A 15792-nucleotide genomic window follows, 5' to 3' on the forward strand; every position below is an offset into this window, starting at 1 on the left:
TTTTTTTTTTTTCCATTCTGTATGCTCTTAGAGAGGCGCAGATGAAGAGGCGCCTTTTCAAAAACACTTGACGGCTCCAGACGGGCGATCATTCACATCTGCATGAATCAGTCTAATCTGAATGTCGCTTTTAATACACGTTAGTCCGGCGTAGGAGTCTGGGTTTGTACGCCGCAGACCTCCGGCAGTCTGGCGAGGCCTCGGGGCCCTTTGCACATCTTGCTGGGAGGCAGTCCACATTTATACTGGAGCATGTTAAATTAAACATTTAAACACGACACCAAGGGAAGGCTATTTTTTACTGCTCCCAGCCCACTACTCATTATTAATTTGTAATAACCTTTAAGGCTTTTTGATGTCATACATATTTTACAGAGAGATATCACTCCCAGCCAGACTGGTGAGGGCCTGTCGATGACAGATCACCGGAGTGCCACTGAAATGTGGCTTCATCTGCTATAATTAGGACCAGGTGGGGGTTGGGTTCCCTGTGTTTGTCTATGCACCAACTCACACACATGTAATGACGTGTCAAATACCAAAAAAGTGTGGAGGGTCAAAAAGAAAGGAAAAACAGGCATCTTTCTGGCAGTTACCTGTCCATCACTGTATACCTTTTAGATATTTCCGAATGCCAAATGTGAAAGTAGTTAATTTCAGCTACATAAATCACCCGAGTGGCTGAATGCTTGAAAAGGAGGGGGGGGCACATTAACACTCCACACTCTGTCTCCTTCATATCCCTCCGTTAGAGGGCTGGCCAAGACCCATCTTACTCCCGCTCTGCTGGGAGGCCCTTCGTACCCGCTGGATGCCAGCCTAAAGCTCATGTACGCTGGTGCCAACATGCCACTAAAAGCTGTAAAACAAACGAGCTCTGTTTGGTTAATGTACACTGATTGACCTCCGCTGCCAGGCATTTGATGTCATGATTGTAATGACCAGCTTTCTGCCTGATCACTCATATACAATGTGACAAGCGTAAGGTGGCGTTTCTATTTGAGTGAATGAGGACTAATCAGAGGAGATGGCTATAGCGGCACAGCTGATGTTTGCAAAAGCAGATCTCGGCGACGATCGACAAAATGACAGCGGTCACATTTTATTAGTTGATATTTCTTAAAAGGTCAGTTAACCAAAAATTATGATTTTTTTTTTATGATTTTCTAATACTCCTCTTTCAAGTAGCAATCTGGCTGCCAGCAGATAGCGACACTGATTCTTTTGTTTTGTTATTGGTTGTTCTCCTTTTTTGTGCCATGGAAGTTTGAAAGTCGTTCAGCACGCTATGGACATGACATAAACAGATATTCTGATATCAGTCAACAGATGTTGTTAAAGGCATTAGGTTGCAATATATTAGTAGGTACATTTGTGAGGCATAGCTGAAGAAATGTAGTATTTCATTTAAAAAAATTCTGCAGTTTCACTCCTTTTTGACAGCTAAAATTTCTACTTGACTCTTTAATCTCGTGGAGCATTCGCATTAGTGCTTTTAAACTAAAACTATACAGCATTTCAAAAGAAAGAAGCCAATATCACAGATTTAGAGAGTTTGTCTTACTCCAGCGAGCATCTGCCAACCCTGACCTCTCGGATTCATCCGTGAACCCGTTGCAGGAGTCCTGACCGCGAGGTTGGAAACCACTGAGCTACAGTTTCAACAGTTTTCTTACCAGTGGTTTTTTTTTTCATTTTAGGGACTTTTTTTGTCCTCTCCTCAATAAAAAGAATGTGAAATAAAAATAACGAGAGGTCCTTGAATTATCCTGAGTAATAAGGACATCGCTTCTTTTTTAATATTTCTTTGCTTTGAGGACCACCAATGAAATTCCTTCCTCATCCATTGTATGAAGGGGTGGAGGCAAATCTCACAAACCGACAACTGCGCAAAGCATTTAGATACTAAGAGGAAAGCGAAGATACTTTCAAAAATAATTCCATGAATAGTTTTTATTGATCAAATAACCTCATACAAAGTGCAGCAACAAAAGATAAGCTCAACCTTGATGAGCCCCCCCCCACCCACTGCCTTTAAAACAGTACTAGTCTTCCTCGGCACTCTTGCACTGTTTTCCATGGTAGAGGGCACATAGTTTGTTTTTTTACCCCTAGGCATCTTGAATAACATGCCACAGTTTTTGTTATGGATTGCGGCTTTCTCAGAGTATTCTGTCTCCTCTCCTCACCGGACTCCCCACAACATCCATCAACGTACTTCTTCAGACGTGTTTTCACGCATCAGCTTTGAACGATTTCAGAAAAATCAAGCTGGGAGAAAATACCACAATTTTCCTTTATCACACATAACACAGAAGAGGAAGTGCACTTCAGATGGGTTCACGCTACAGAAAACGCTCCAGCCTGGACAGAGCGTGCAGGAGGCAGCACACACAACGCCCACTCAAAGGCAGTGAATGCACCAGACTATTAGCTTCACACACACAGGCTGTGAACTAGTGAGCTGGCAGGTTAAACACGGGTTATTGTCCTACGTGACTGAGTCAGAAATTTGCGCTGGTACCTCTGCGAGGTAATGTTTCGAAAACTTCAGAGCCGCACAGCACGTGTGGAAATGACATTAGAACCCGGCCATATTTCTGAGGTCATGTCGAACAATAAGTTTTGATTAGATGTCTCCCTGATGGCGTGCCTAATGGAATATAAAAATCGGAAGTGACTAGAGCCTTTAGAATAAAACACAAACATTGTAGATATTTGAAAACCTGTGTAAATAAAAATCACTAAAGTTAATTTGACAAAATACTTCCTTTTTTTCTTTTTTACCTGAGTGAACCGACCTATTAAAGAAAGAGCCAGGAAAAATATGCTTTTTGTTACATCATTGTGAGGCAGACGTTCAGGAGTGCCAAATCAATCTTAAGCAGCCTCAGAAACAAGTCTTCAGCGAGCTTTATATATAGGCCCTCACTTTAGTGGTTATCTATTGGATGCTGAGTGTTACATAATCCTCCATATGCTCAGAGTGTAGGACAATACCGTGCGGGTTATAAATAAAGAAACCTGACGCACGGCTGCAGCCACTGTGATTTGGGCAAGTTCTCACTTGGGATGTCATAGTTCTGCAGTGCTAGCCCCACTGCTATTTCAGGCTCTGCCTCATTAGAACATCCACTGTGAGTGAATATATATATATATATATATATATATATATATATATATATATATATATATATATATATATATATATATATTCACTCACAGTGGATGTTCTAATGTGTGTGTGTGTGTGTGTGTGTGTGTGTGTGTGTGTGTGTGTGTGTGTGTGTGTGTGAATCTACAAAAGACATTTCATTAGGGACAAGAGCGCATAAAGACAACGTTCACCCTTCCAGCAACCGCGCGGCTCAAGCTAAACTCCACGCGTTTGCTACACTTTAGGTAGCTGCATCTGTGCTGCTTGGTCCCACAAGGAGGTCTGCAGACCTCCATGACAGGGGCACACACGCAACCTACCACAATGACTGCAATTACCCCACATCCACTGCCCTCACCAGGGGAGTGTGTGAGCGTGTGTGTAAGTGTGAGAGAGGGAAAGCGAGCAACAGGACGTGCAAATATGTATGGAAGTTTGCGTGAGAGTAGAGAGGGAGGAGAACCATGCACAATATTGCATGACCGCCTGTACCTGCCTCTGTGATTGTGTGTGTGTGCCTGTGGAGGCCCTCTCACACCACAGCGGCTGGCTAATTTAGTTAGGGAATAGCTGGCTGTCCTTCGGGTGAACGGACAGAGATTGGTCTCAATATGAGATGTAATAAAACAAGCCCGTCACTGGATCTCGCCGCACCTTCGGCTGTCCTTCACATGTCTCTCCAGAAGAAGACACACACCCACAAATATATACACATACACACGCTGATACACAAACACACACACACACACATTTGAGTTTGTGAGCCTTTATATATAAAAAAGACCTATAAGAGTTCAGAAAACAGCAGAACAATTGCTGGTTTTTCCAGTTACTTTGGTTTGTCTGCAATGTGTTTGTCATTTGTTGATCACCACCACCAATAACTACAAGTATAACTAATGCCAAATGAATATCCATCCCCACAGTTAGGGGGATAGGTTAATTGATTAATCTAAACTGCCCATAGGTGTGAATGCGGGAGTGAATGTGAGCGCGAATGGTTGTCTGTCTTTGTGTGTTAGCCCTGCGAGAAACTGATGACCTGTCCAGGGTGTGCTCTGTCCCTCGCCCCATGACAGCTGGGATAGGCTCCAGCACCCCTGAAAAGGATAAGCAGAAGCGGATGGATGGATGGATGGATGGATGGATGGATGGATGGATGGATGGATGGATGAAAATGGCCAAGCTTTAGAATCCACATGATTCTGACTTTGTCACCCAGACACCAGTTTGACTCGTTCAAGCTTTTTTGTTATATTTTGTAACTTAGTAATATAGTGTATTATTTATTTTACTTTTGCTAATTACTGTCTCCCTGTCTTGGAGCAACAGTGACCATATAATTTCCTCTTGGATTAATAAAGGATTCTGATTCTCATGTTGCATTTCCAACATGGTAGGTCATGTGGGGTGCTGCAGTGGATAAATGCTGCAAACCTTGATGCTAGCGACAGAGGGCTACTAGATCATGCAGTGCCTCACAGCTTGCCGCCCTTGGGGCTTCGTATCCATAAACCAGTCAGCGTACCCACGCTGAGCTTTGTCCACAGCTGGAAGGGCCTACACTGGTTCCACTGGTCTTCTTCCATTGCTCCTTGTATCTTTGTTACTGTTTATAGGGGGACAGATGGCACCAGGATGCACTATGGAGAGCCGGTAGAGGCGCTGAGCATCATTCTCCTTTGTGTCTGGCAATCACATTAATATTTTTCTGATATGTACCTCCTACTAAAACATTGTTAAAGATCATGCATCCTTTCATCCTGGCAATAGCATTCGGTGGATTCTTTCATCAGGATACTGGAAACACTATTCGGGAATAGTTTCAACGTGTCTGTCTTGGTCTCCACATACCCAAGATCTCAATTCGGCTCAACATCTGTGGGAAGAACAGAGGCCCCAACTCCATACGTAACAAGACCTATTGGAATCTCCAATTACTCACAGGTCCTATTGTCACAGGTTGGCCAATTAAAAGTTTTGTCAAAGGATTAGCCATTTCTTTAATTGTCTTAATCTCATTACAGTATTATAATCTAATGTAATCTATTGATGCACTATTCATGTATCGGATTCAAATTACTGCAGCTATAATTTTGCTGTAATGAAATGTTTACAACTTCTTGGTTATAGCAACCAACTGCAGGAAAACCAGGCCACCCAGGCGGTTTTCCCGTCTCCTTATCTCGCCCTGACTGACTAACAGTGCCTCTCTGTTTGGGACTGGAGCACGGGCGAGCGCCTTCATTCCACCTGTGCTCCCGTTTGGCTGCATCTGACTCCTGTTCCTTCCTGCCAGCTGCTAGCGTCCAGAGTCAGACGACCAGCAGCTTTTCCCTCTTTGGCTGTCCCCTTAGCCCCACTCCACAAGAAGAGCTGGAACTCTCCCGCTAAATCCACAGAGACCCAATTACAGGGACTGCAGGAGAAATGACGAGGAGATGCAAAGTTACTCTGCTTTAATTGAGAATGTGTTTAACATTCTCCTCAGGCCACCGTGGCTTACGTCTCTGATGAAACACAGAGCCCTGCAGTGGGACTTTAAAACATATATCTGTTTGTGACAAAGGCAAAGCAGACTCTGATCTGTGGGCTTAAGATATTTTTGGTGTGTGTGTGTGTGTGTGTGTGTGTGTGTGTGTGTGGGGTGATTTAGGAGGTCGCATTTCCAGTAGAAAATAGGAAAGGAAACGAGGAGGTCTCTTAAAAGTGTTGGCGCTGATTTGTGATCAGGACGCAACACTTTAATGTGGGGCGTACATCAGAAGAGAGTTACTTCACTTGCAGCTGCTGGTTTTAATAGAGCCACATGTTAATTAGCATTGTAGCTAATCCCATATTAAAGAGACCCAAACTGTCAGGTCACATTATAAACAATCGGTCCTAATGTTCGTGCATGTGACATTTGGAGCTGCTATCTCTTCTTGCAAAATGTTCCCTAGGTACTAATTGGCCTACTTTACGCTGTCTTTCTTTGAATTGCCACTTTCTTTATCATTTAGGATATTAGCCTTGACAAGCATCATCTCATATACCATAGGCTCACTAAAACTGGAGATGAGGTGCATCTTTTTTCCTTTTTTTTTTTTTTGCAGAGGTACAGCAAAAATGGGAATAAATGTTTTATGCTAGCATGTAATACTGCGAGATCTACCTTCATGGGATATTAAATACAATTTGAAAGAAGAATAAAAAGTTCAAACACTTAGCCAGCAGCAAAGTAAGTGTAACTTTTCACCGCTTGCATTATTTAAGATAGGCTCCATCATTTTATCAATCTATCGATCTCGCACCAGAAAGATGAAAATGGAAAAATAATGAGGCCGATGAATGCTGTGTAAAGAACATCAATGTGCAAAATTTAATTATCTGTGCTGGAAAGAGCAGAGAAAATGTGTCGGCTGTTTTCTAAAACAAAAAGAAAGTGAAAAAAGGAGCAGTTAATATTTTTCCCTCTCTGCATATTTTAATTACCAGATCAATCATAACTTCGTACTGCAGCACTGCAGAGAAAAGAAAATTGCAAGTCTAAATGAAAAACAATAGATTTGCTTTAAAGTCTTCACTCTTTTGAAGTCTAAATTAAAATTTCAGGTACCTTTACAAGAGCCTTCTTCAGAAAGTTATGATATTTAATTAGCGTGTTTAGATTTTGCTGAAATTAAACTTCACAGCCGAGCATCATGTGAAATGAAGACTGGTATTCCCAGGCTTCAGGTGTGGGGGTGGGGATGGTGGGGATGGTGAGGGGGGAGACCACTGCAGATGAACAGTGGGAATTAAATCACTTCGGCACGTGAGGCCTGTGTATCCTCTGACAGAAGCTCATGTTCTTCTGACTTGTGCTGACACCGGCCTGATCCGGTGCCGGGTCTCTGTGTTCAGTGGAGGGGAGAAACAACTTTACTCCGACTGTGTCTGTGCAGCTCCGATTCTGTGCCTGAAATCAGAGAGTCGTGCCGTAGAATCGACGGAGCAGCTCTCCCGTTCCGCCTTTTTCCTCTTCACACGAGCTTTTCCTGGTTGTGCGAGCACTGATGTTTATTTCTCCTGGCACGTCCTCGCCGGCACTGAGCCACCGATTTCACACATTTTTATTGGCTAATTTGACTGTGCTCTTGCCAGCAGCTGAGAGTGAGCCAGGACTCGGAGAATCTCAGAGACAGTGCTGCTGCTGTGGTTCGTCCTGCTGCTGCTGCTGCTGTCTGACTTAGGGTGCCTGGAGGGAGCAGATGAAGAAACAGAGGCGTTCACCTGCCTCGTAACCAGTAGCTGACCATGTTAAGACCGAGGCGAGCTCAGTCTTAGAAACTGCCTCTTGGATTAGTTACTGTGTGTAGCTGGTGAGTGTCCAGTCAGGGATGTGATTGCCTGTCTGTTAAGGTGACAGGGGTTTAGAGGAGGGGATGTACACCCAGTCAGACATCCAATAGGAGCGCTGCAGCCGGCGCTATGCGTGCGTCCATCCTCAAACATGGCTAACATTTGCACAGCAGCGGCAGTCAGGCGTGATGTCTCTGGGCTCTGAGGTTTGTGCTGTCAGGACGGTAGAAATTAAACCTGGCACTGCAGAGCAGAATGTGCTGAAACTCATCAATTCCACATGGCTAGAGAGCCAAGTGCCTATTTATAACAACCCCCCCCCCCCCCCCCCCCCCCATCTTCTCTTCTTTACCTGGTGTGCATCCCTGACTCTAAACACGCATCCATAATGATGAATACACCCAACTGGGACGCTCCGACAGGGCATCAGTCAGGACAGGAAAACAAACACGCCAACACACACACACACACACGCCATCAGATCACAGCACAGCAGAGGAGGGATAAGACTGACACTGGGAAGGCTGATGGAAAGGTTGAGGCATCTCAGCATAAAAACACCCGGCAGAATCACAACAATCAGTCACCACACAGGAAACAAACAAGGGCAGTCAGATATATTAAACTTCTACAAAAGGCCCAATATGGAGCTGAAAGATGGTGCGGCGCTGGTGAAATGCTGCCACCCAACTACTGGGTTTGTTTATGTTGTCATTTACTGAATTAATGATATTTCATTTTAAAAAGGTACTGTCTGAGCTTCTGCCAAGCAGACGGATGGTAAATTCTTAAGCTATAAATTTGGCCAGAAAAAAAAAAGTGCTCACCTCTGCAGACAGAAAACATACGTAGCAAGCATATTTAAAAAGAAAACACAACCTGTGTTTTCTGTTTGGATCTGCAAGATAATGATTTCTATTTTTGTCCTTCTCGTGGAAGGCTTTTTCTGTTATAGCCCTCCGTTTTATTTTATGAGAACAAACTGGTTTGGTACAAAACTGGCAGTGTTCACCAATTCTACAGTGGGGCAAAAAAGTATTTAGTCAGCCACCGATTGTGCAAGTTCCCCCACTTAAAATGATGACAGAGGTCAGTAATTTGCACCAGAGGTACACTTCAACTGTGAGAGACAGAATGTGAAAAAAAAATCCATGAATTCACATGGTAGGATTTGTAAAGAATTTATTCGTAAATCAGGGTGGAAAATAAGTATTTGGTCACCTCAAACAAGGAAAATCCCTGGCTCTCACAGACCTGTAACGTCTTCTGTAAGAAGCTTTTCTGTCCCCCACTCGTTACCTGTATGAAAGGCACCTGTTTGACCTCATCATCTGTATAAAAGACACCTGTCCACAGCCTCAACCAGTCAGACTCCAAACTCCGCCATGGCCAAGACCAAAGAGCTTTCGAAGGACACCAGGAAAAGAATTGTAGACCTGCACCAGACTGGGAAGAGTGAATCTACAATAGGCAAGCAGCTTGGTGTGAAAAAATCAACTGTGGGAGCAATCATCAGAAAATGGAAGACATACAAGACCACTGATAATCTCCCTCGATCTGGGGCTCCACGCAAGATCTCATCCCGTGGGGTCAAAATGATCATGAGAACGGTGAGCAAAGATCCCAGAACCACACGGGGGGACCTGGTGAATGACCTGCAGAGAGCTGGGACCAAAGTAATAAAGGTCACCATCAGTAACACACTACAACGGCAGGGAATCAAATCCCGCAGTGCCAGACGTGTTCCGCTGCTGAAGCCAGTGCATGTCCAGGCCCGTCTGAAGTTTGCCAGAGAGCACATGGATGATACAGCAGAGGATTGGGAGAATGTCATGTGGTCAGATGAAACCAAAGTAGAACTTTTTGGTATAAACTCAACTCGTCGTGTTTGGAGGAAGAAGAATACTGAGTTGCATCCCAAGAACACCATACCTACTGTGAAGCATGGGGGTGGAAACATCATGCTATGGGGCTGTTTTTCTGCCAAGGGGACAGGACGACTGATCCGTGTTAAGGACAGAATGAATGGGGCCAAGTATCGTGAGATTTTGAGCCAAAACCTCCTTCCATCAGTGAGAACTTTGAAGATGAAACGAGGCTGGGTCTTCCAACATGACAATGATCCAAAACACACCGCCCGGGCAACAAAGGAGTGGCTCCGTAAGAAGCATTTGAAAGTCCTGGAGTGGCCTAGCCAGTCTCCAGACCTCAACCCCATAGAAAATCTGTGGCGGGAGTTGAAAGTCCGTGTTGCTCGGCGACAGCCCCAAAACATCACTGCTCTTGAGAAGATCTGCATGGAGGAATGGGCCAAAATACCAGCTACTGTGTGTGCAAACCTGGTAAAGACCTATAGTAAACGTTTGACCTCTGTTATTGCCAACAAAGGTTATGTTACAAAGTATTGAGTTGTATTTTTGTTATTGACCAAATACTTATTTTCCACCCTGATTTACGAATAAATTCTTTACAAATCCTACCATGTGAATTCATGGATTTTTTTTTCACATTCTGTCTCTCACAGTTGAAGTGTACCTCTGGTGCAAATTACTGACCTCTGTCATCATTTTAAGTGGGGGAACTTGCACAATCGGTGGCTGACTAAATACTTTTTTGCCCCACTGTATATTTACTTGTAGCTAGCAACAAATCCCGACCTATACGAGTCACCTAGAAAAAGTAATTTGTCCATATCAAGCATTAACCTCCAGTTCTGGGAAATGAAGCGCTTGTCAAAACTGCAGTTCCTCTAGTGGCCACTTGAGGCTATCTGTAAGGAAGCTGCGGCTCTCTTCCACAGCATGTCTCTTATCCTGTTTTCCTTCTCTCACCCCAACCGGCCGCAGCAGATGGCCCCGCCCCTCCCTGAGCCTGGTTCTGCCGGAGGTTTCTTCCTGTTAAAAGGGAGTTTTTCCTTCCCACTGTCACCAAAGTGCTTGCTCATAGGTGGTCATATGACTGTTGGGTTTTTCTCTGTATGTATTATTGTAGGGTCTACCTTACAAAATAAAGCACCTTGAGGTGACTGTTGTTGTGATTTGGCGCTATATAAATAAAATTGAATTAAATTGAATTGAATAAATTTCCATGTTAAAATGACAATTACAATAAACATTTTTAGTCTTTATAACTAATGTACTTGATAGCAGGTAGATTTTTATTTTTCTCATTCATTTAAATTCTTCATAAGCCTTACAATTTTACATTGCACATTAACAGCATGCCCTCTTTGAGTGAAAGGTGAATGCTGACACAGCTGAACGTCTTTTTGTACCAACAAACCACCCAGGAAGTGCATGCTTTTGGGTGAGGGTAATTCTACTTTTATCCGGTTTTTTTAGGCTTCAAAAGCCAAAGTTCACAAACCTGTGGGTGGCATCGTCCTGGCTTTATATTAAATTTATCTGTAAATATACCAACTTAAAATTCACTTGGTGATTACAATATTTTCTCATTTATTATTCTGTATTTTGTCAGTTGTGCCCACAGTACCTGGCAGAAGTTACACAGGTCACTTTAAAGTTATTCCAAACAAGGATGTTGGTATAGTGCAAAAGGCTGAGCAGGTTAACCAGAGGCCCAGGTTCAAATTCACCCAGAGGCCATTTACTACATGTCTTGCACTGAATACGTTTAGAATGTAAAGTGATGTGTCAACTTAAACTAGACTATCTCTTAGAAATATCAGTATCTTCAGAAAAAGGCTATTTATTCACTGCTCATGTACAGGACTTGGCATTAGACGAAATGAAGTTGCATTGTTACAGCAGGATACAGCGCATTTGATCCAACATCCACACATAAGCTTGTTCATCTCTGATTAATCGTGATCGATAAAAGTAAACTTTAAAGTAATAGAAACTGAAACAGTGAGTGAATCGAGGTGCATTACGTTTGGCTCAAAGCAGCTTTTCTGCACTGATGTGGAGAACATGCAAGGCCATTCACCCTCAGGAGATGCAAAGGACGTAGAAGACTCAAGGAAGGTATTATCTAATGTCCAATTACACTCCCACGCCCCCTCACATCCCTCTCCCTCTTGGCTCTCCCTTCTCTCTCCTAACTTCCTTACTCTCACCTTCATTCCCTCTCCTTAGCATGAAAAGGACACAAGCGATAAACTGGGAGCAGAAAGCCGGTGGTTTACATGGCCCCGGAGCCCATTATGTTCCCCACAATAGGCTGGAGGCCGGTGCGTGCTATGAATAGGTAATGGCCTGGAGATCCTGGGCCTGGCCTGCTGCTCAATGAGGCTAAGACAGCCGAGCAGAAGACAGGCATTAGAGATACCTCGTCGGCCCAGTATGGAGCAGCCTGGTCATAGCCGGGGGGGAAGCATGGGAGGATGGGCGAGTGGGAGTGAGTAGGAGGGTGTCGTAAATGCCCCTTACATAAGGTAGGGCATGAATAATAACACAAAGGGAATATTCAGAGGTACCTGGGAGGCACAGATCTGGTTCACTGGCACAGAAATATGAGCCTATAATGTACAAAGAAATCCACACTAGCTTGCTTTTAAAACTGTACGTAGTCTACTAGCAGCTTTTTATCAGACTGTATGACTCTGCTGCTCACTCATTCCGACACCACCTTCCCAAGTTAGCCATCCACTCATGCAATCTGTACCTAATAACCGCAAGGTTTAGCCCATGATGAAGATCTGTCTTCATTGAGCTGGAAAAGCTGTAGCGTCGCCGAGCATTTTTCCTAACGGCGCAGTCCCTCATCTATGAAAGTGCCATAGAGCCCCTCAGACAATTAGGCAGGGAAAAGCTTTATGACCGTTAGACTCACTCAGCGAGCGGCACTCTCACTGCCAGCACCGCCAGGAGCGCTGGCTCGTGCAGAAAGGTAATTACGGAGCCTCTCATAATGACACAGAGGAAGCTTGCGTCATAACACCCACAGCCTTTTATCATAGCGCTGTAATTAATTATCATCCTTTACTCTTTGATTCATTCCACTATTCATAACATATTCATACATTCAAGAGAAATTATCATTTCCTTCAGGAATTAATCAAAAAGGAGGAAAAACTGGTCGGCTCTCGATGGATGATCAAAGACGGTGGTCGTCTACCTCGCCGCGTGGAGTACGGGAGGGCAGCTCAGGGCGAGGCATTATGGGCAAAGGTCTCCACTCAGCTCTTATACTCGTGGACAAATTATCTGCAAGAAGCCTTAAACGCAGATGAAAATACAGTTGCAGAAGCTTTTAACGACAAAAACAAAAAAGCGCTAAAGCAGATATGACAATCCAAACAACTGTTTTGTCTTTTTTATTGCACATTTCCAGCATGAAAGGTCATATTACCAGCACAGTCCACCTTTTCAGACAACACACAGCAGCCATTTTGAGATGTCTTAATTCGTTTGAAAAAGACCTCCAAAGCTCACACAGAAAAACAAGCAACCACAACAACAACAATATACATGAAAACATTGTCTTCCCTCACATCATCACTTTTAGCACCTCAGGGGAAGAAATGGCACAGTTAGACTCATAAACAGGTGTCCACCGGCCCCCAGCTCGCACTGCTTTAATAGCTGTTTGATGTTTTTGATGTCTAGTCAGCTCGATCGTACCTTACTGCTTGATAATGAGGGCCAATAATGATTCCTGAGCTTGAGGGGTTAATGGCATGTAACCGGCAGAGCTGCTAATTACACGTTACAAACTATTTATCAGAATCTCCATCTGCGCAAGCACCACAACTCTCATTGTGCACGCTAAATTACTCTACGGATTATCATTGTAAAGCAAGTTTCAGTAATTAGGGACCCATACTGCTGTTTTCTTTTTCCGAGATCGCCGAACGACATCAAGAGGAGAGGAGAGAAAAATAGAATGAGTGCTTAATTTGGGCCTGATATTCAGATTGTCCGGATGTGAGGAGGAATCTGCCTCTCTCCTGCAAACATACCAGGAATCACAGTTCCTCCTGAGGGGAGTTTATACTCTAAAGTGAGAGGGAGGTGTAAATTGCACTGAGAAGCCCGCGAAGTCTCGGTGAGAGTCGGCAAAGTCTGTTTTTCCTGTATGTTCAGATGGCAGCGAGAGCTCTGAGAGAGAGAGCTGTGTGAACAGCGCGGTCCAACGGGCCCCGGCTCTCCAGCGATCGGTTATTTGAGAAATAACTGTCATATCCCTCAGCCCCAAAGGTGTGCCTGAGACCATGGAGACGTGTACCATCTCCTCTTCTTCGCCGTAAATTTTTATTAAAATTACCTTCTTAATAAGACAGTGTTCATTATAAAACCAAAAACGCCGGTCTCCCAGGGCCCTGTGGATTAATAAGGACAGCGGTGTATTTTAAGCCGTAAACTCAGCTCCTCACTGTCCTTAATCTCCTTCCTACTTCACAAGGCCAAATTAACACCTCTCCTCAGCTCTGACGGGACCTCATTAGCAAACTTCCAGGGAAAGAAAAGAGGAGAGCAGAACGAAAGGAGAAAAAAAAAAGAGAGAGGAGAAGAAGGAGGGAAGCGACCAATGACAGCCACCAGCTCTGGGATTAACCCTTTCTCCTCCTCCAGCTCTGCGGAAAAACTAGGTCGGCAACGTGTTTCTAATCAGTCGCCTGGTTAGTGATAATTAGAAGGCGAGATTGGACGGGAGAAGAGAGGGAAAGTGGGTGGGGAACATTGAAATGAAAAAAGAAAAGAAAGGGAACCTGTCATGTCGCAAACACTTCAAAGGAGCCGACTTCTCCTTTAGAAGTGGCATGATGAGGGTCCAAATACCAAGAGGCACTCCTCTGGGCCTCCGAACTGCAATGAGGGAGGGGAGGAAAAGGGGGGCAGGGACCCAGTTTTTTTTTCCTCCTCGCAAGTATGCATCCTCACACACGCACACGCACAACACGCCGGGACTTTTCTACGGTTCACCACCTGTACAGTGCACCTGCAAGGGAGCTTCGGTCTATCCCAAACCACACAGCCAAATAAGCACATCCAACTCCAACCTTCCCTTCCACTTTCTCCCCCTGCAGCAGCAGCAGGTCGAGGTCCCACAGCTTACACTGAGGTCGAGCAGACTACTGCTGGGTAAAGTTCACAAGCCTCTGCAAGCTGTTTGACATTACCAATAAGGTCAAAGTGTATCAGAAAAACACCAGAGGATTAGATTATTATGGTGTGCTTAGTTGCCTGCTGCACCCTGCGATCAAAAAATAGCTTTTTTTGCTTTGCAAGCTGGCTTACTTATAAATGTGCAGAACACGAGCCTGTGGTAGTTACACAAGAGAGACCAAGAGGTACCCAGAGAGGCCTGCAGCTAACATGAAAAAAAAGAAAAAAATCATTGCTCATTATCAGCCATCTATTTTATCTACTATGAAACATCTCGAGACTCCCAGTTGTCAGACATCAATGGTGCTTAAATTAATCCTTTGGGTTCCTGTTTGCACAATAAAGATATGGAAGGGTGCTTCTGATATTTGTGGAACTTTACAGTCGGAGTAATTGAATTAGCACAGAAATCAACCACAGGGTGCTGAATGTGATAGCTCCTGCCAGAAAACACGCTTACTTGGGCATAGTCAATTATAAAGCATTAAAAAGAAGCTGCCAATAATCGCTTCCAAGAGATCTGAACAATCCATGCCGAGTGTTCTAATGTTTACCGATGATGAGGCTTTCAGGTTAGCGCTGAGCGGGAGTTTAGAAGGGGGAGAACGAGACTGGAAACATATTTGTGGTATCATTTCCATAAGCCTCTGCTTCGTGGACCATAATGCAGCTCACAAATGTGATTTATGACCTTGGTTTAATGGCTAGAGCAGAGTCTTGGTAGGTATCAGATGACTTTTTCAATATGGCGACGTCAGAGGGGGCACGCTGAATGCACCATCACAACAGGAAATGAGGGCTTGTCTCAGCCAAGAAAATATGAGAAGCCAGATATCTGATCATCTAATGGCAGATAGATGCTACTTCACTTTGACAGAAAAGGCATCAGTCAATAAGCACCAGATGAGCAGTAACATGAAAAGCACGCCATGGATTCCTTGCCCTATCAATCAAGTGTTTCTTTCCAGGAGCACAGCAGTCTGCTTTGGTCAGTGTGCTAAGCAAAAGTGTCTCCTTTCAGTAGATTATAATATTGTGCAGACAAAGCCTCAGACATCGTCGATAAAAGCGCTGAATCTGCTAAATCCGCTGCTGAATCAGTGATCCGTAACATGCAAAAGTCGTGCAACTCACCTGGGCTTGGAAACTCTTGAGAACAGGTGCCACCATCTCCCGGACTTCCTGTGTACAGACAAAAAAAAGTAAACTCTGTCTCAGCACTTTGTCGTTTTTGCACACACT

The 15792-nt window shown here is 44.1% G+C and overlaps 1 protein-coding gene across 4 annotated transcripts in view; it reads right to left on the reverse strand.

Moving 5' to 3' along the window:
* cux2b (cut-like homeobox 2b) overlaps positions 1 to 15792 on the reverse strand; it is a 103147-nt gene that overhangs the window by 46317 nt on the left and 41038 nt on the right. For all 4 annotated transcript variants that reach the window (XM_085181380.1, XM_085181381.1, XM_085181382.1 and 1 more), the window contains one exon: positions 15685 to 15732. In XM_085181380.1, the coding sequence (XP_085037506.1) occupies positions 15685 to 15732 (48 nt within the window). The remainder of the gene's footprint in view (positions 1 to 15684; positions 15733 to 15792) is intronic.

The sequence above is a fragment of the Neolamprologus multifasciatus genome, chromosome 12 (assembly GCF_963576455.1).
Source record: "Neolamprologus multifasciatus chromosome 12, fNeoMul1.2, whole genome shotgun sequence".
NCBI lineage: Eukaryota > Metazoa > Chordata > Actinopteri > Cichliformes > Cichlidae > Neolamprologus > Neolamprologus multifasciatus.